The following is a 20,221-nucleotide window of genomic DNA, read 5'->3' as shown; positions in this document are numbered from 1 at the left end:
ACAAGAGGAGGTGGTGGGGGTAGCATTCTGAGGAGACGGGGCATCAAGAGAGAAAGATAAGGAGGGGGGTGGGGGTGGGGGGTAAACACACTGACAGACTGCCACTCAAACGGGGAGATGGGATCTAATGTGGAGATTATGAAGAGGAGAAATGATGCTGATAGGAGTTGACAGCTCCTCCGACAGTGTGATGAGCACGAGCGGATGGGAGGGGGTGGAGTGCAGTCCAGGTGATTCCCCCTCCTTCAGTTCAGTGTCACCGCAGCGGGAAAACCTCCACCACTCAAACTCTATAGTGAAAAGATTCCAGACGGATCAAATGAGGGACACAATCCCCCCCGCCGCATTGATAAAGGATAAACTGTATCCTATTTTGAAGCAGGAGCTGAACAACAACAAGACACACACAGAGCAGCGGTAACATTAGTAAAGCCCCCCTCCATCCGTCTAATGTGTCAGTCGAGGGTTTTTCGTGATTTATGGAGTTGTGTTGGGGGTTGGGGGGTGGGGGACTGAGGCAGATGTGGCTTCACATCAACCATAGTTTGTCACAGTTACACCAGTTTCTCAACTTGCTGAGTAAATTAGGCTTCAAATCCAGTGAATGTATATGAGAACTGGACAGAGTGAGGGTGACGTCACCCATAAAAGGCAACTCACTTCCGGCTCCAACCGAATAAAGTCAATTCGATGCAGACACCGCCATGTTGGAGCGAGAAGACATCAGTAAGCAGTCAGTCTGAGTCAACGTTTCTATGGTAACCACTCTCATGCAACTTACTATTAAAATGTTTGGATTATATTTCAATGAAATACCAATTAGTTGCTAGTAGGCTACTAGAAGTTAGTATCTGGGGAAAGTATGGTGCACTGGGGTTCTGTCCTCTATCTACGTCTCCACTGCTCCTCTCCACTATTCTTTATCATCTATTTTTTATTTATTACTCCATGCCTGTGTTTAATGCAGTGCGATTCATGTGTTGTCCCTCCTTCCCACTCCCCCGATCAAGGGGGCTCATCTGTGCTCCTGTTCTTGGCAGTGGACCTCACCTCTGGCTCGACTGTCCCAGCTCTATCAGTATGAAGCCCATCTGCTGCACTGTTCAAACATGTGGTTGTAGGGTTAGATAAGCTAATTCTTCTTTAACAGTACGTCACCCGTCCGTCCTGGGTGAGGATCCCTCCTTCTTGTGGACATCCCTGATGCTTCTTCTTTTTTTGTCCCAGAATCTGTTTTTTTAGGAGTATTTCCTTACCAAGAAGGAGGGTCTAAGAGCAGGGATGCCCAGTTTAGTTTAGTCTAAGTTTAGCAATCAGCTATTGCTTATATTTTGTGACTGATTTGATGCTCTTGTACAGTTACCGGTGTGAACCCCATTGAGAAAACTGTTTTGTGATATATTAATAAAAATGAATTGAAACTGAATAACTTGCACTATTGGAAACAAAAAAAAAACAAGTAATAAATAAGGACTGGCAAAAACTTTCTAAAAACAGGAAGTAAAGCAAGAAGGCTCATTCTGACAAACAGAATGAAAATAACAGCTGTTTATTTCTCCATAGAAGTTTATGGAATTTTGAATTCTTGTAACAAGCAGGAACTTTTTTTTTCTACTGCGAAGAGGGAAGGGTTACTCAATCAAGTTCTCATTTACAGCCAATGTTCATGTCAGAGAAATCCATTTGAGTTTTTAATTAAAAAAAAAAAAAAAACTTCAACTTTCCCCTTTTAAATCCATTAGGCTGTGTTCAGTATTCACTCTGCTGTTAGGCATGTAAACTTTGGTGACGTCCAGTTTAAAATTCACCCTTTACAGATAAAACAGTTTTTATTGGAAGGATTTCTGCAGGTTTAGGAGTGTTTTTTGGATTTTAACCATTATTCATTCCAAAGGTTTTCTCTTAGGCATGGGTTGACTCTGTCCGGGCGAGTCAAGTTCTTCCACATCTAATTGCCTCCTCCGTTTCTCGTATGCATCTACGAAAAGGTCTTTCCAACGGATCTGGTGTTTGTTCAGGACCAAGCTTTCCTTAACACCAGGTGCAGCAGCTGTTAGACGGCGACCCCACAAGGATTCAAACCAGATTTGGTCGACTCTTTTGATGACTAATCACACTGGGTATCTAGTTGCGTAATGGCATATTCCATTACAAAACATCGTCACACTGACTTGTTTAACACACAAGGTTCTTTGGAGGCTCCGGAGCTGAACCGGCTAAGCACTGACGCAAACACCAAACCAACCTCAGCTCCTCTGTGGCGGGAAAGCCGTGTGAACGCACCAATGTGCGGTCATGCAGGACCAGGAAGGGATCAACCCTAAACTGTTACTGCGAGTTGTCATTGGGGACTTTAATGGGTTAAATTAGCTTCCAATGAAGCATATTTAAGACATCTTTGTTTGCCTTTTGTGTGAGCCATAAGTCATCATCTTAAAGTAATACATACTGAACGTTTGTTTTACTTTGTTTACTACTGATGGGTAAAAACCAACGTGGTGAATTCTTACTCCTTTGCCGTACGCATCAAAATGACGCCGGCATTTACTCTTCAAATGATTAGTAATCAATGACCATTTACAAGCTCTGAAATGGATTCATCTTTCATGATTTTATAATCCTGACAGAAAACCTTTAAAGCAGATTTTAATCAATGGCTTTAACTCACTTCCAGCCAGCTCAGAGTCCCGCTCAGCTTCCTGATCGTCCACGGCGACTCCACCTGCAGTAGCCAGGAAAACCGGGTCAGCAGAATCGAAACAGACAAAAAAATTCTACACTCGAGTTTGACATTTCATTTGTTTCAATGTATTTGATAACAGATTTGAGAATGCGCACACTCTTATTAAATAGTTTTTTTAATTTGTCAAAATGTTTCAGTTTTTCTGATAAATCCTAAAGTCTAGAAAGGAGCAGGACGTTCTGTTTTTTTTCTTTTCAAACTTTCCTTTAGCTCACAGTGAACTAGTTAATCATTTCAATGGTCTTTCCTGTTAGACAGTCTTCACTTAAAATAAAAAAATCTTCAGAGCAACTCTCAAACATGGTAGAGAGAGTGTGAGTGGGAGTGCTTATTTAAACATCTTCAATAAAAATGTTTTTTTCAACATGTTCTTTTGAGATTTTTCTGACGATAGAGGACATATATAAAGAAAATGAAGCTTAAAATTGCATTTCTGAATATTACTTTGTTAATCAGGAGCAGACGAAAAAATGCAGTTTGAAAAGCAGTGCATTTGTGATGCTAGGAGGTTACAAGCACATCTCTTTGTGAACGACTGGATAGTTTAGGTTAATAAGGGGCTGTAAGCTAGTGGGAGAGCATGTAAACTTGTGGATTATGGGAAGGGTAAGGGGGCTTGCTCCATGGCAACAGTCCCGTCCATAACTCAGATTTAAAAATCTAATAAACTCCTGCTGCTCTGGAGAAACCGTCCTAGAAAATGTAATCGATTTCAGATTTTACCTAAAAAAAGCTAAATCCCAATTAAAAGATCACTGGGAACACTTTCAAAACACATCAAAAGTTGATCAGAGTGGGACTTGGGCTATGAAGATGGTTCAACAACAACAGACGGTAAAGGCATCATCGTCTACTGTACTTTGCTCATCTCTAACCCTCATTTCAGAAGATGTCGCATCGCAGACGTAAAAAGTGATCATTCTGCAGCTCGGAACGTTTCACTCAAGTGTCTCTGATAACAACGTGGGTCTTTGTCACTTTTCGGCGCAGGAGCGGCACACAAAGAGACCTGCGCTAAGCTCCGGGATCTGCTCGTAATCTCTTAAGGCCCTGAGCAAAATGGAAGGGGCCTGAAGGATGTGAGGATAGAGGGGTTTGTCATCCAAGACTAAGCAGTGTTCAGGAGGAGCCTGCCACCTCCCACACACACACACACACACACACCCCCACACACACACACACACACACTTACACTGTGCTCCCCCTCTGTAGAGCGCACTTCATAGCAGAAAGCCAGCAGGATGTCCACCAGGCTGAGCCAGGCTTGGCGGCGGGACGTCTTGTCCAGCAGGTAGGAGCGGTTGGTGAATCTCCTCAGCTGCTCCCGCTCTTCCTCGCTGAACGACACCGCTACAAGAGACCAACAGTTTTCCACTCAAATGCACGACTCCAGATAACAAAGCAGCGCGCTGTTTGGCTGCAGGGATAAACAGCTTCATCAAAGCGGGCTTAGAGCTTTTAAGTCTTTAAGAGCATGCTCACAATAAGCTGGATAGATATGGGCGGGGGGATCCATTCTGCTTTCCTCAAACATAAATGATGAAGTGTGGTGCGTGAGCTTACACGGACTTAAACGCTCTCAGGTTTAATGCTACAAAAGTGAAGGTTTGGAGTGATTTCGCCGCTCCCCGATCACAGACAAACATGAAGTTAGGTTGATGAAGTTTACTTATAGTCAGTGTTTGTGGCCGTATTTAGTTCTGTTTTTCTTTGATTCTGTGTTTTGCGTACTTTATTTCTCTATAAGAGTGGCACCTCTGTGTTCTGTGGATCTTTGTAGGACTTTTTCTCTCTGATCATTTTCAGGTGTGGTGCTGGAGAGACATGGCCTCCAATTAAACCAGAGCTGATGTCTTTAAAGCAGTCTTTAAAGCCAGCGGTAGACTTAGCAGTTTGAGACCCCCCTAGGTAAGAAATAAAATGGGGTCCTCTGCAGAAGACTCTGTGCTGAAATTGAACAGGAACTACACAGTAAAAAGTGAAACGTTGGATCAAATAACAAAAGCTCTGCGGTTTTATTAAATTAAATGTTTGAGTTGTGTGAACCATAAACTCAAAATTTGTATTTATTAGAAACTAACTTTAAATGTGACAAATTACAGAACCTTTGTTAATTGATAAATTTCACTTTTTTCAGTGTATGCAACACACAGCAATTTTGAGGATAAAAATGAAATTATTAGGATCAAACGTATAATTTACATTACGAAACAGGTCAGTGGACTCATTAATGTTGTTATTAGTAAGCTATACATCTTATGACGGCAGGTGAGACACAGCTTCACCTGCCGCCCCTGACTGCACGTCCTTGGTTTAAACATATTTCAATAAGGAACTAAGGGATGCAGAATCAATCCAAAACCGCCAATATTATGTCCACTCAACTAAAGCAAATTTTGCCCCAAAAAATCAGAATAAAAAACGCTAAATTGGGCGTAAAACCACCTAATCTGCGAACTTGGTGTCGACTGGAATCTCCCATTACTGCAGAGATGAAGGAGGACAAAACTTTCACAAGCTCAATCTTAAGCCATTTCACTGATTCGTGGCGTGTTTTTAAAATAATAATGTACATGAAATGTATTTTAGCCACTTTTATTAAGTGTTCAGGTCAGAGTTCCAGACATTTGGGGGGCCTCGAGCAATCGCCAAACATTGTCTAATATTAATCCCACCCCTGTCTAAAGCACAGTGTGGACCTCCAGACCTCGACAAAGGAGCTTTGCTTGATGCTCATCTCCACTTGATATGTAAACTGTGTTGAGCAGACTAGTGTGGTGTATGTCGTCGTGTTCTTTGTGGTGTTCTGTGTTCAGCTCCATTCTGTATAGTATTTTGTTTGGTGTTAATTATAATTTAAAGGGAAGCTGTAGGGGTGAACTGCCATTCACATTCTGAACATGACCTCTGACCTTAAAATAGCTCTAATGTGCCAATTTTCTGTTCTGAAATGCTGGCAAACAACCACTCGTGTGTTTTTGGAGGAAAGCTTCTGTGTTACTCTAATAATTTGACAACACATCTGCTTCAGTGGTGAAAACGTGGCGTCTCAGGCTGAACTCACATGACACTTAATGTCATCACGGTCAGAATGAGGCTGCAGCCCGCACGAACAGTGTCTGCAAAGGAACACTGGAGAATGGAGACTTGTGGAAACCTCTACACGTTTAAATCCTTGATTTATTCACTGCTGTTTGAACAGGAATGGAAATTTTCCAGGCTGTTTAAATTGGTAAAAGTTGAGATAAGGATAAAATCTCCTCCTGTTTTATGCAAAGCCGTGTCTTTGACACTAGTGATGTGTGGATAGCTAAAAATCTGTTTAAAAAAAGTACTAAAGAAGTTTCTTTAAATGTAAATATTTTTTAATCCCTTTTTTGCCAAAATTTTGCAATGTGAAAACTAAAAACGCTGCATTTTCAGTTTCTTTAAAGTTACACTCTGATCATATTTTCATCTATTTTCAAATGGTCGTTTTAAGCCAAAATGAAAAAAAAGCGTATTTTCTTCATCACAAATAGGCTCTTTTTCCTATGAAAGGTTTTCATTTGCTCTGATGCACAACAAAGCTTAATTTCCTTAACACATGCCACAAGATACATGCTAAAAACATCAAAAATGCTATTTTAATCAGAGTAGGTCTTCAAAGTTTGGGTGTGTGCAGTTCAAAAAGAAACTAAACATTAGCCAAAAACTATTTTCACTAATTACCACATTTATTTGGTGTGGTTTCTAACTTCACTCAGACTCAGGTTTCAAATAGAAAGCATCTGTCTGGTCATAAACTGCTAAATGTAACCCAAATCTCCCACCTTTAACAGACAAAATTAGCCAGATTTAAACGCCTGAGTTTTCCTCTTTTCCTGCTCTCTGTAAATCCATTAAATGTCTTTTCAAAAGAGACATCTGCTTAATGGGGATCTGTGGTAAGCCTAATGGGGCGACACAAACAGACTTCAATCCCATTTAAGCAATCTGCATCGTCTGACACCGACAGGCACGCTGAACGCCTGCAGCAAGTCGACTGGTTTGCCTTTTTTTTCCCCAGCAGCTCCTGAAAACAGCTGAAAGCAATTGCTGCATGCATGAGAAGAGTCCCTGCTCGGACGCCCCCCACACACACACGCTCTGTGCACAGTGTGTGTTGGCTGCAGGAAACAGGCGAATGCACACATTTTTTTCTGGTTGCAGGATGAGGGAGATTCCTGCTGCATTACGTCAGACTTCAGTCCCCTGCAGAGGACACCTGAGCTGCAGAGGCAGAGCGCAGCCAGGCGGACGCAGGACAGCGCAAGATGTGAGCTCAGAGGGAAAAAAAAAACACTGAGTGTTGAGAGCCACTCGCATTATCATCACGGTCTTTCAGCCCCGCTGGGAAGCCGCTCAATTCCATCGAGCTTTAGCCCAAAGCTGGAGAAAATTAATTTCTGACCTAATTCCTCCGACTGGAGCGACGTGCCTGGCTCTCCGCCGCTCCCTGCAGGTCCAGATGGTGCAGTGGCACCAAGCAAACAGGCTTTAAAGTACCTGTTGAGTCGGAAAAGCAGAAAAGTGGCTCCAGATTGTGGAGATAATCACAGCGACCTCTGCAGGACAATGAAATGCGAGCTAAGCAGCTATTCTTTTTAAAATAATTTTTTATAAAAAAAATATTTTTAAGGCAAATTATCCTAATGAGACTAATTTTTTAAGAAACTCAACAAAATTAGATAGAATCAACGTAGTCCTCCTTCCACACAAGTAACATTTCAATAACTGCGTAAAATCAAGATTAAAAAAAAGTTTAGAAAGTTACAAAACTTTATTGTTTATTATTTATTTATCTTTATAATTACCTTCCTTTAGCAGATTCACATTGATCACGTAAACGGTTGAGGAGTAATGGTCGTTTTTTTGGGGGTTTTTTTTGGGTGTCGCCAGTGACATATCAGATGTTAAAAGGGTTTAGAAGACCTAAAGAGACTACAGTTTCCCTGAGCAAAAGGAGAAAATGGGGGAGAATCTCCGTGTTTTTCAAAGTAAAACTCTGTTTTCTGATCTGTCGTTCCTTCAGAACAAAATGCACCATAAGAGACCCAGATTTCAGCTTAATAGTTCCTTATGGTAAATGCCACAATCGCCAGATTTGCGCCTTGATGAGAAAAAAAAAGTCTGAACACCACGCACAAATTTCCTTTAAGCAGAAAACAGAAATAGTCCTGAGCTAAACGCATAATGATTTCACCGTTTGTGTTTATAATGGGAGTTAGGCTTTTATCATCATTGGTTACAAAGCAAAATAAATAAATATTAAAATGAAATGAATAAAATATATCCTACAGAAAACTGAATCTCGATATCTGGATCATGAGGTTTGTTCTGCACTGGATTATTTCATTATTTTATTTTCTAAACATAATCTCAAGAAGATAAAGTTTCAGAGAGAGCAGAAAGGTCATAACAAAGCGGGTCCTGCGTCAGCTGCACCCCTCCAGGGTCAGCACAGCAAACTCCTTTAAATCTAACATTTGTTCCTCCTTTAAGCCTGGAAGTTCTAACCTCAGAATCCTCTTAGCAACACCTTCACTGCTCCTCCTCTGAAGACCATAAATCTCAACCTGCCTTCATCTCCAGAGCATCTAAGCTGAGCCGCTCCTCTGATGTTCTCGTTCTTGATCCTATCCTCCTCCTCTTGTTCCTCCCAGAGGAAACTCCACATCTTCAGCCTTGCTTTTAGTCTTTTCCTCAGCGCTACCGTCTCCTCAAACTACCTCTCACCTCGAGATAAACTCAGGATGAATCTCAAACTGTGGAAAAATAACTTTTTTTTCTGAGAATCAGAAAGTTTTCTCAGATTTAGAAATTATTTGCAGCTGCATAAAAGAGTCGATTTAAGAGCGACACAAGACATCAGAAGGTCAACAGTTTGTAGCTTTCAGAACAGTCAACAAGAGCAAAGCAGACATATACTTTTATGGACTATAAGCTGATAATAAAGTAAAAAAAATCATATGTAAGTTGCACTGGAGTATAAGAAAGAGAAATTTCTTTAACAAATACAGAAGCAGGAGCTGACATTTCATCTTGAAATCAATGTAACGGAATAGATAACAGTAATGAATGTATGCACGCTTCACTACCGTAACAAACACACCGATACTTGTTTAGCTTCGTGAAACATAGTAACATAGTAAATCTAGTAAATTAGAACAAGATATGAACAATTATTCTAGTAACAGCGGCACACAAAACATGCTAACAAGTCTCTTAGAACTCTTCATGTCACTTCAAATAAAAAAAATCTGTTGAATTCTTCATCGTCTGCGTCACTTTGGAACAATTCCGCCAAACTCGGCGAAAAACTGAGCAGCACTTCTTCTGCATCGCTGTTGGTAGCAAATACTGATACATTCACCTGTAGTGCCCTCTAGTGGTCGCTGCTATTCATTTTTCAAATATTTTAGTTGTATCTGAGTATAGGCCACATCCCTGCCCAAACTACACAAACAAAACCCGACTTGTATTCCAAAAATACAGTACTTTTATTGTTTTTTCCAAATGACAAATTGTTCAAACGCAATACATTGTGGTCTATATTTGCCAATCTAGTCAACATTGATGCTCGCTAGTTTTTAGCATTGACTTCCAGGAAATTTCCAGAGGACTGGATTTTGGAAATGTAGATTCAGGCTCACTAAAAAAAGCCTGGCGTAAAGCTACGTTCACACCAGGGAAGTGTGGTGCGTTCAAGAATGAGGTGAAAGTGGGTTTTTGCATGCACTTTCAGCATATGGTGTTAACACAAGTCTGTCGCTACCCGATACTAACACGTGTACCTACAGTTGGAGGAGGCTTGGTGCGAAATGTCAAAGCGGTCCAAATCTTGCGAATCTTCAGCCATTTTTTTCCATTCTAACATATAAAAGACTAGGTTTCATATCATTCCAGCCGGGCACAAACCACAATTAATCATTTCTCCTTCATGATTGATTTTCAAACGCTTGGCTGTGAACATAGCATAAAACTGAGCAACACTTCTTTTTCTGCATTGTTGTCTGTAGTATTTAATGATACACATAGCTACAGTGCCCTCTAGAGGTTATTTTTTTAAATCACATATAATCACACCTGAGTATAAGGCCAAACAATCAACTTATGGTCATAAAAATACAACGCCTTCCCTCTCTATTGACTCTTCAATCATTCAGAATGCTGCAGCCAAGTTAATGATGAGTCTAAAAGATCATCGGAGGTGGTGAAAGATATGATTTCTTAAGTTGAGCATAAAGAGCAGCAGATAGAGGTTAAGCTGTCAAGACCACTTAGCCCGGATGGCCCCCGGAGGACAGCTGGGTCCGGACTCTGCAGAGCACAAAGGGGCCACTTTCTACTTCATTAGCACTCACGTCCACATCCATCTGTCAGCTGACATATATATCAGCCTGAGCAGAAGCAAGTGGGGGGGGTACATCCACAGAGGACTAACAGTTCCCTCTTTGAAATATACGGCCGACAGTTAAATCACAAAAAAAAAAAAAAACACTCTTTCAAGATTTGACGGGCGAGCTGCTTAAATCTTCTGACTGTCGCCGTTCTTCACGCCCAGCTGAGGCTAATGCTATTTCAGCTGTCAATCAAGACATCAGGTTCAATTTAGTGTATTTACGTGCGCCGGAGCGACTCATGCCGTCTGATGAGTGCGGCGAGCAGCTGGAAAGAGCAGCTAAAAGTAAAACAAAAACAATCAGGCTGCGACTAATGGCCTGAATGATGGCTGTCCATTAACTACGGTAAAAACACAAAGAGCCCGGCAGCCACAGATGAGAACGTCTACATCATCCACACACCTGGACCCCCGTCAGCCCCTGAACAAACATTTCTCACCCCAAGTTGCTGAGGTGCTGAAGTTAAGACTAAAACCCTGAAGATGGCGAATGTGGGCCATTGGAACAAGGCAGCTCAGATGAAAACTGTTTTTGACATGTTCTTGTGGTATTTTTATGATGATGGAGAACATCTATTAAGAATTTAAGCTTAAAATTGTATGTCTGAGTATTTCTCTATTCACATTACTGTGAATCAGGAACAGATGAAAAAAATGCAGTTTGAAAAGTTTGTATTTGTGATGTAGAAAGTATGCTGGGCGGGCCTCAAGCTCCCAGCTCCGATCAAACAAAGAGCAACAGGAAGGGGAAAGGGGGTGGAGTTGCTCCACGTAGACGGTCCCACGCAAAACTCAGAGGTGAATTGTCTGATTGCTGACAGCAAGTACCAAAAGCTTTAATAGTTTGTTTATAAATGAATGAGACCAAGCTGTTACCCATGATTCCTCAAAACCTTGAGTATCGTGTTTGTTTGATTTAAACAGAATCTTATGGAAGCTTCAAAGCCTAGTAAGGCTTTTACAACTGTCAAACCTATTTAAAGATTTAAAAATAGCTTGCAACACTGCTTTCAAAAGTTTTCAAAAGCCATATAAAATGCTTTTGAAAGCTACACAAAAGGCTTATAAAAGCAGCAAGAATGTCTCTGAATGCTACAAATGAACCTTATTAAAGCTGATAAGGTAACTTTAATAGCCATTTAAAATGACTTTATGCTATTTAAAGCTCCACCAATTTTTAAATAACATAAAATAATCTTGGATCTCTAAAACTACTATAGATATAAGAATAAAATTGGACTTTTGGGCTCCCCTGTGACTAGTGTGACGTTACTTTTGACACAAAAAGCTATTATAGTTAATCTGTAATTAATTTTTGTATTATATTTTTTGCTATAGAAAATAAATGGACAAAGCTATTACCCATGATTCCTCAAAACCATGAGAGAAATGTCTGTTTCTTCTACTGGAAGCTTAACACATTTCACCTGTTAAACTGCTTGAGTTCAGATAGTAGAAATATAGCATGCAAATGCTTTAGATGGTGCTGAGAAAAGTATTCATGAGTAACTCAGGTCTCTAAAATTACTGCTGGAGAAATAGCACACTTAAACATCTTGGTCACATAAATGATATATAATTTAAACAGTTATTAAATATTTAGTGCCACCTTTTGAGGATTTAAAGAGCATTTAAACAGCTATTTTAATAGATTAATGAAATCTATTAAAATGCTCAAACTTCTGATTGCTTTCAGCAATCTGTTGCAATTTCTTCTTTCTACTGCTCTTCTAGAAAAACTATGACGTGGAAAACAACACAAGTTTTCTGATACTGCCTAAAAATGGCTAAATCATAATTAAAAGACCATTGGGAACACTTAAATAAGATCAGAGTGGGTCTGAGGCTGTAGAATAAACGTCCACAGACACTGACAGTTCCTCTGATCTGAAGCAAAAACTCACCAGATTCCTCTTCCTGCTCCGGGGAAACTCTCAGTTTTGTCCACCAGGGTCTGAACTTTAGAAGCCTCTTTATTTCATCATCTTCAAACAGATCCGCCCTTTTAAAAACACAGATATGTATCTTAAAGCTGCATCACAAATATATGACCAAGCATCAACCACCAGAGCTCACAGGTAATGGTCAGAGGAGAAGGCGGAGGCTTCTGCTTGCAGCCGAGCCTGCCGCCTCTCCGCTGCAGACGTTCCCTCTGGATTCTTCAGGTCGATCACCTCACAGAGCTCCTCCTAAAGTCCGTTCCAACGCAGAAATCAGAGTTTCGGACGAATGAAAAACACACAAAAAATGATGTGAACGCACCTTAAGACAAGAGTCTTACCTGCAGTCGATGGAAAACGCCGCACCTTTGATTGGCGAAGCCGTACTTCTGCAGCAGTCCCAGCTCCTCCTCAGACTTCTCCTTGTAAACCTCCTGCTCAATCTGCCAGTCAAACTCCTCCTCGTCCTCCTCCTGGCCTCCTGCATTTCCACTGCCTTCTGCTGGACAGTCCAGAAGCTTTCGTCAGACTCGAGTTTGTCATCATGCTGAGAATTTTCTCTCTAGCAGCTCACCCCCGCTCAGGTCCTCCACCAGCGGTTTGGCCGACCGCGAGCCTTTCGGAGCCAGGAGGCTCGTGAGCATCTGCAGGCCCTGGAAATGTTCTCCTGCCGTCTCCTTTGGGATCCGCAGAGTGAAAAGTCCTGCAATGATAACACAAAGTACGCCCAGCTTCTCCTTCAAATTCTACTGCTTTACAGTCAATGGATTTACTTATTTAGTCCTTTTCTCCCTTCTTTGAAGAGGCAAGGTGTTTTATAGTCCCATTCACAAACGTACACACTCTAAACTCTGCTGCCAACCTATAACCATCAGTAGCGATGTCTTACCCAAGGACACTACGACACGAGTGAGCAAGATCATGTAAATAAACAGACAAGTTTCTGTCACACATCATCACTTCTTCTTATTTTCTGTTTGATTAACCTTGTGGTCCATGAATTCTTATTTTTGTATGTGTGATTAAATAAATAAAACATGAATAAATGTTAAAACATCCAAAACAAAAAGCCCCCGCACAATCCTTCGACTCCACTCAAAACTAGGATTTCATTTTTTCAGCAGACTCCGGGGTAGTTAAACCACCCCCTTTTTTAAAAAGTCAAATCTAGTCAGTCTTGTTTATAAAACTGTTACTTTAAAGTAATTTAACACATGTTTAACCGCCACAGCTGTGTTGTTGTTTATAAAAACAAACTGCTTCCACTGCAGCTCAGTTTAAAATAGCCTTTAGAAAGAAAAAAAACACTGGTTTTAAACCATTTAACACCAGAGTTTTAGCTCCAGTGTTGATCTTAACTTTTTAACCATTTAGGAAATTGATGTTAATTTTGGCAAATTCGGAAGTGGAGAAAAGCAGCCTTGCGTTAATATCCAACTCTTTACTCTAGTGAAGTCCTTATGGAATTGATGTAAATCGGCCAATTCTGATGCGACTTTAGAGTGTTGCATAGCGGCACAAAGTCGATCACCCCACCAGAATCCATTGGAATTACGTTAATTGCGTAAATGGTTGAAGAGTAACAATAGTAGGTCAAAGAGCATGTGTTATGGTCTGTCACACCGGACGTGATTTTTGGGTCTAATTCGCATCTGCCACCTCTCTTTTGACGCATGTCAAATTTACTGCTCGACGCCTTGAAGCTCCAGACCAACCGCCATTTCCGCACGTTATTTGTTGCCGCGTCATGGATATCATGGATGACGTTGAGTGAGTAGCTTGGGTTATATGTTTTGGAGAGTTCATCCCCATGTCTGGGTTCACCAGATCATTAAGAGTCTCTCCCAGTGCGGTGTAATATACTCTTGCAGCGTAAGCTGCGCCTGGCAACCTGTCTAGGGTGCATCCCACCTTCACTCAACAGCAGGTTAAGAAAATGGATGGAAGCTCAGTACAAAAATCCTGCATCCAGCGGCTATACTGAATCTTTATTTTCGATCCTTTGATCAAGTCACTGTAAACATCACATGCCCAAACCCGAGTAGTTGATTGGCTGATGCACCGAGTCAACCTCACTACACCGCAGCACCTCAGATTGTTTCTGTACATTGACTTAACATTGAAACTCGACGCCCCTGCTGCATAAATCGCGTCTGGTGTGAATCCACCATAATATTGGTGTTTTCAGAGGCACCTAAAGAGATAATAAAGGATTAATACCAAAAGACTCTTCCTTGAGCATCTTGATAAGTTCAGGGCAAACATGAAAACACTCCCTAAAAGCAGCACAGCAGACACACTTAAGAACTTCAGCGTCAAGGTGATAGGTCTCTTTTAAAGGTTGTTTTAATGATGTATAACTGCTCAGAAAGTTCAATTTTCATGAATATTTTCAGTCTACCATTCAAGAAACTCTATGATATTTAACAAAATATAAACAAGGAAACAAGGTTAAATGATCTAAAGCGTCTGGACTTTTAGAGTTGACTGAAAGTGTAGATGTGATTGGTCTTTAGAAGTTTAAACAAGGCCAGGGCTTCTCTAAACATACACTAACACAAGAGTAGAGATGTCTCTTTAAAACACTTCATTACAGCTAATTGGATCCAGATCACATTGACAGCAGAACATCTAGTCTAGTAAATATCCTGGGAACAGCGTTAATGTAAAAATAAAAGGAAGCTGCCACTGTCGCCACTAACAGAGCCATTACGGTCTGCAGGCTGCAGTCATGACAGTTTTACAGATGGTTCCAGCGGCCCTTTAAACGGGATGAATAACACGATCAGTTAAGCTAATTCAGCACGGCTGAGTGACTCCGACACAAGCGAAAGGCGCCCAGAGGATCAATCATGTTCAGCGGGAGTGGCATCGTGCAAAACTGTCACCCCTTTTAATTTGTCTGTACAACAACACAAACATTGTTTGTTTTTCCTGCACTTGTATACTCTGAAGAGCACACAAACCCCATGCAAAACACAACGGCTCTCCAGCCAGCCTCCAGCTCTGGCTCATTTACATGAGCCTCACAGAAAGCCTCTTTATGTTCCGAGAGCACACTAGAGGCCACAGCTAGAAGTTTTATGAGAACGACATGAAAATCCAAATACCTTTGAAGCTCAGCAACTTTAGTGTTGCTGCAATCATAAACATGTGAAGCAATTTCTCTGTTTGGCATGGTTCACACTGGTGTATGAAGAAACTAATGCCTCAGTCACATGCACCTGTACAGGAGTAGACCCGTACCGGTTGTAAAGCTACAGACACATGCATCGCATGTTCAAGAACATGCAAAACGCATTCTTGAATGCAAGTATTTCCCACAGTGTTCACACTATACAAACAGGGAGGGGCTTCCTCTTCTTTTTCTATCGTTTACTAGCACATGACTGCCGCCTGGAGTTGGCTGAGTCATGAAATGTCGAAGCGATACCAATCTCACCAAGAGGACCTGGCCACAGACAACAACATGGCCCCAAGTGGGACCAGAACATCATTAGCTGGAAGTCCTAAATCCAAAGTTCACGCTCTTCCCCAAGATAAACACTGGAACCGGGTTAATTTTCTAGTATAGATATGTAAATTAGGCTTCTGCTACAGCTGTGACACTCCTGTTTCTGGATAATGATGAGCTTAATGATGTGTTTGGGTTCCATCTTGCCTGCAACCAGGTCCCACTCAATCTCACCAATCATTCTTTTCAGTGCTCTGCCTGCGCATGGTTCGAAGGAGGGTTGAAAAAAGCAAAAATCCAAAAGAAACATCTGCGTCTCAACTATTCATCCTTACCTACTCTTAGTTGTTCTCTAAGGCCCAATCCAAATTCTTCCCTTCTCCCTTCCCCTTAGCCCTTACCCTTCATTTAGCCCTCCAAACAGAGGGTTATCAAAAAATAGTGTCTAATATTTTGGACGTCACTTTTGCACGATGACGTCATCAATAATCACCGGTCTGCTAGCATTAGAGCGGAGCTTCCAGCGCTTGAATTGACTTGAATATATATAGCAGCTGCAGTTTTATAACTTTAAAAAGGTCATACTATGACATAAAGCCATTACTTACATTTAAATATAAACGTCTGTGCTTCAGAGCGCACCCATATGAAGAAAAGTGCCACGGTTAAATCGCGAGGCGGTTTACCCTCACAACTGTGGACTTTGGCCCCCTCCGTTTGGAGGGTGAAATTTAAAAAATTATAATCTGGACTCGACTTCCACTTAAACTGCCACTTCAAGCAAAGGGGAAGGGCTAAGGGGAAGAGAGAAGGGAAGAATTCGGATTGGGCCCAAGTCTTACTACCTGTCCCCTGCAGCATACCCATAGAAAAAAATGTGCATCAAAATTTTTACCCCATAGGCTTAACAAGTGGTTTATTATCTTAATATTTCCTGCGGGCATTGAACAGATTTGCCCTTTTATTTGCCCTCAGACAAGTTGTATCCACCCATAATGGCAGTTCTTAGTGCAGCATAACTTAGATCAGAGTCTCAACATTTACTTTCTGGAATGGAACTTGGAAACTGAGGGCAAATCACATTTGTAGGAGTTCTAAAATGCAGCATGTCTTCAGTCTGAAGGTCTGGAAGCTCTAATACAATTTCAAATAGCAGAGTCAAAGCTGATTCAAGCTGACGAGTCAGTAAATTTTTTAGAATAAACCAAGAAATACTACTAAAAATGCTTTTTTTTCCTGCTGGAGTTTCAACCGAAAAGCCAAATAATCCGCAAGACAAAAATAGAAAATATATTATTGTTGCTTTGCAACACTAATGTCAAATTTTATGCAGCAATTGCTAACAATTTCTGAATAGAAAGCTAACGTAAAAAGTAGGGCTGTCAGATTTGTCGCATTAAAAACGCATTAATCTGACGTGTGCTTGACGCCGACAATTTTTTTGACGCATTAATCGCGGACTTTCTCATACGTGCTTTTCCATACCGCGCGCGCGGGCGTCCCGCCCTCCAACTCACCGGCTGCTCTCACACTAGATCACGGGCGGGTCTCCAACCACCGAGCTGCGAGCTAAAACAGGCCGGCGCTAGGACCTGGAGAGCTCCTGCACCCTAACCCGGCTCCGGTTCGCGTCCAGTACTACGTCTGGTGGAACCGGCTCGCGTCCGGCGCCGAGAGCTGCGCACCCCCGACGTTCCGAACAGCAAGCGCACCGGGGGACGTTTTAAATGTTCTGGAGGTTTAAACGTGATCCAGCCCCAGCATAGCGGTCTGTCTGCCGGCATATTCATCCGTGAGCTCCGCTGGACACGTCGGTGCATCGAGCTGCAGCCAGAGTACGCGGCGGCAGTAACAGACTGTCAAACTATCCACAGTGTATCCCGCTTTTCTCAGTCTTTAATGTTTTAAAAAACAAAAGTTAATTGGAAATGATAAATCTCGATTTCATTTATTACTGTAGTTCAGCAGAGGAGGAAAAGATTTGGTCCTGACAAAAAATGAACATGAAAGTGTTATGGAAATGTTATTTTTGATGTTTTTTTAATTTTATTTTACTGAACGTTGATTGAAGTTTTGAATTTAAAATGCCCTTCACTTGCACTTGGGCTTTTGTTAGGCATTTTATGTTACAGTCTTTTATTGTTAAGAAAGTTTATCTCAATACAATGTTACAAAATAAAGTATTTCTGATGAAAACTATTAATTTTGTCATTATTGTTTTCATAATTAATGTAGAAACTACTAAATTCTACGAACCACACATTTTTTTTCCTTAAAAAAAGGCCAAATGTAAATTTGCGATTAATCGCGAGTTGACTCTGGAGAAAATGCGATTAATCGCGATTAAGAATTTTAATCGCCTGACAGCTCTAGTAAAAAGTAGATTAAATAACTATGCTAAATACTCCTAAATTTCAGATAGAAACTGACATATTTGTCATCACAAACACCCAAATACACAAATCAAAGAGGCATAAACAAATTTGGTAAAAATGCTTTGCACTAGCTAATCACAACTAATCAAAAAAGTCATACTATTTCCTTGACAATATTTTCCTATAGGTCTTGTGAATGTGGCCTACCTTTATCAATGTCGAATGTGGCCTTTTCTCTGCCATCTTCCACAATTCTTCCAGGAAGTGTTAATCTGACAACATTGGGAAATTGGAAAAGACCAAATCAGAGAACAGCAACACAGCAAACACAAATCTGCATGTTCGTGAACTCACCTGAGGAAGTAAGGTTTTGCAGCAAACTTCAGATCTGTGCCATCGACAAAGAGGTCAAACTCGGAGGTTCTGGTGTAGGGAACACGGGCGCTGAGGATCAGGAAGTCTGGATCTTGGCTCAGCTCAAATGCAGGAGTTATCATTGTGAAGGTAGATTTAAGGTGAAACCTGCAGTGAGAAGGTCAAGCTGAGATATAAAGAATCACAGCCTGCCTGCTGTGATTTGTGAGGCAGCTGATACAGTCCGACATCTAGTGGACGGCTTTGGTACTGTAGCAGCTGCGCACGTGCTTCACATGAGAGAACATTGTAAACACAGCTAAAGTCTAACATGACAGTGAAGAATTTAAACTGTTATCTGTAAATAGTGTGTCTACTGTTGCATTAAAACAGCTGTTAGCACGTGTTTACATTAACCAGACACTTATACCAAGCATTTTCAACAAATTAAACCTTTTTTAATGTATTTAACCCGTTTTCAACTCCACCGAATTTACGTTTAAACTCTAATGAGTCTAAAATTGTATGTATTAAAGTTTAAAACGACATAATTTAACAACAATAAATGAGAATTCAAAAAAGCTGAGAATTTTAAAGGAAGTTCTGACCGTGGTTAGCAAGCAGCTGTGTTAGCCTGCAATACAAGCTAGCCACGTTCCCTCGTGGTTGTCACAGCAACGGCCGGAAACGGAGAATTAATGGCGCGCGCGCTCCACGTCACACATGAAAGTTGTGCTACTCCAACATGTCTGCCAAAGTTTGACTGAAAAAGTGGCGTGTACGTATAAAAAAGACCCCAAAAACCTCACCAAAACACAGAGTTATCCCAGTCAGCCGGTGCTCAGAGGAAGGTCCAAACATTACCGGAATGTATGACAGAAACGCGCACTTTGTTTTAAGTCTGGCTGTGCACATAGACTGTATATAAAAGTCTATGGCTGTGCATCATACAATAATAAAAGTGACTACTTTCAAAGGTTTTGAACAGTTTTATAATCATTTTCACTTTTGGAATTACGTTTTTTTTTTTTTTTACTAGTAATTAAATAAAAACTGTCCATCTAGAAAAGCTCTGAGAAATATAAAATCTATAGAATACTCCATCTCTGTGAGCTTCACATCTGCTTTTTTTAATTCCTTGTCATCTCGACTTTGTTGAGAGCAATATGTGTTGAATATATACTAATAGACATTTTGCAATTCCAAATAAAAGCATAGAATTTAAAACGAAAAGCTATAGAAGTCTATTCCTTAAATTACCATGAAATACGATATTGTACCCTTATTAGGGCACTACTGAGCCTGGCTTAATAAACTTCTGTTTTCTTTGTGAAATGAAATATTATTTTGATAAATATTAGTAGAATGGGCTTATGATGACTTAATATCATAGTCAAATTCCAGAATTGATTTGATTTAAATTTATTTAGTTTATGATAAGTCAATCACACGTAGTATTAAATACACATTCTAGATTTAATTTGACATTTTTTTTTATATTTTATTCCTAAAATGCAGAAATCTCCAGTACATGAAAACTAAAGAAAGTGTAAAAAAAATTAAATCTAGTTTTTTACTCATTGATACTGTATGTTGTAAATAAAGTGTGATTCAAACTAAAAAAATTAAATAAACCAAGGTTGTGTCCAAATTTCCTCACTACTACCGCATTTCTGGAGTGAGCTTGCAGGAAGTCCTTATCCCTTCCACTGAAAGCGGGCTCGGGAGAATCTGTCAATCAAATGTTCGAGGTGGGGCCTGTATATTTTTATATTGCAATTTATTTATTTTATTGTGTTTTTAATTATTTTTAATTACAAAATAATATTGAAAAAATACAGAATTGTGTCAGGAAGGGCATCCAGCGTTAAACTCTCTGCCAAACCACCTTATCAGCCGAAATGTATGGAGCTAAATCGGGGCCATAAATGT

At 40.6% G+C, this 20,221-nt stretch overlaps 1 protein-coding gene across 3 annotated transcripts in view; it reads right to left on the bottom strand.

Moving 5' to 3' along the window:
• The window catches only part of shq1 (SHQ1, H/ACA ribonucleoprotein assembly factor), a 41,445-nt gene extending 21,887 nt beyond the window's left edge, over positions 1–19,558 (bottom strand). The window contains exons 1-9 of one of the 3 annotated variants that reach the window (XM_024270760.2): positions 19,099–19,558; positions 18,290–18,457; positions 18,143–18,207; positions 12,681–12,809; positions 12,448–12,608; positions 12,243–12,355; positions 12,071–12,168; positions 3,936–4,093; positions 2,669–2,722 (exon numbers count right to left, since the gene is read on the bottom strand). In XM_024270760.2, the coding sequence (XP_024126528.1) occupies positions 2,669–2,722; positions 3,936–4,093; positions 12,071–12,168; positions 12,243–12,355; positions 12,448–12,608; positions 12,681–12,809; positions 18,143–18,207; positions 18,290–18,432 (921 nt within the window). In that variant the 5' untranslated portion in view covers positions 18,433–18,457; positions 19,099–19,558. The other 2 variants (XM_024270763.2, XM_024270761.2) reach the window with 2 other exon arrangements.
• Between the last annotated feature and the right edge of the window lie 663 nt (positions 19,559–20,221).

Source organism: Oryzias melastigma, linkage group LG5 (genome assembly GCF_002922805.2).
Source record: "Oryzias melastigma strain HK-1 linkage group LG5, ASM292280v2, whole genome shotgun sequence".
In the NCBI taxonomy this organism is placed as follows: Eukaryota; Metazoa; Chordata; class Actinopteri; order Beloniformes; family Adrianichthyidae; genus Oryzias; species Oryzias melastigma.
This window is presented reverse-complemented; position numbering and strand designations above follow the sequence as displayed.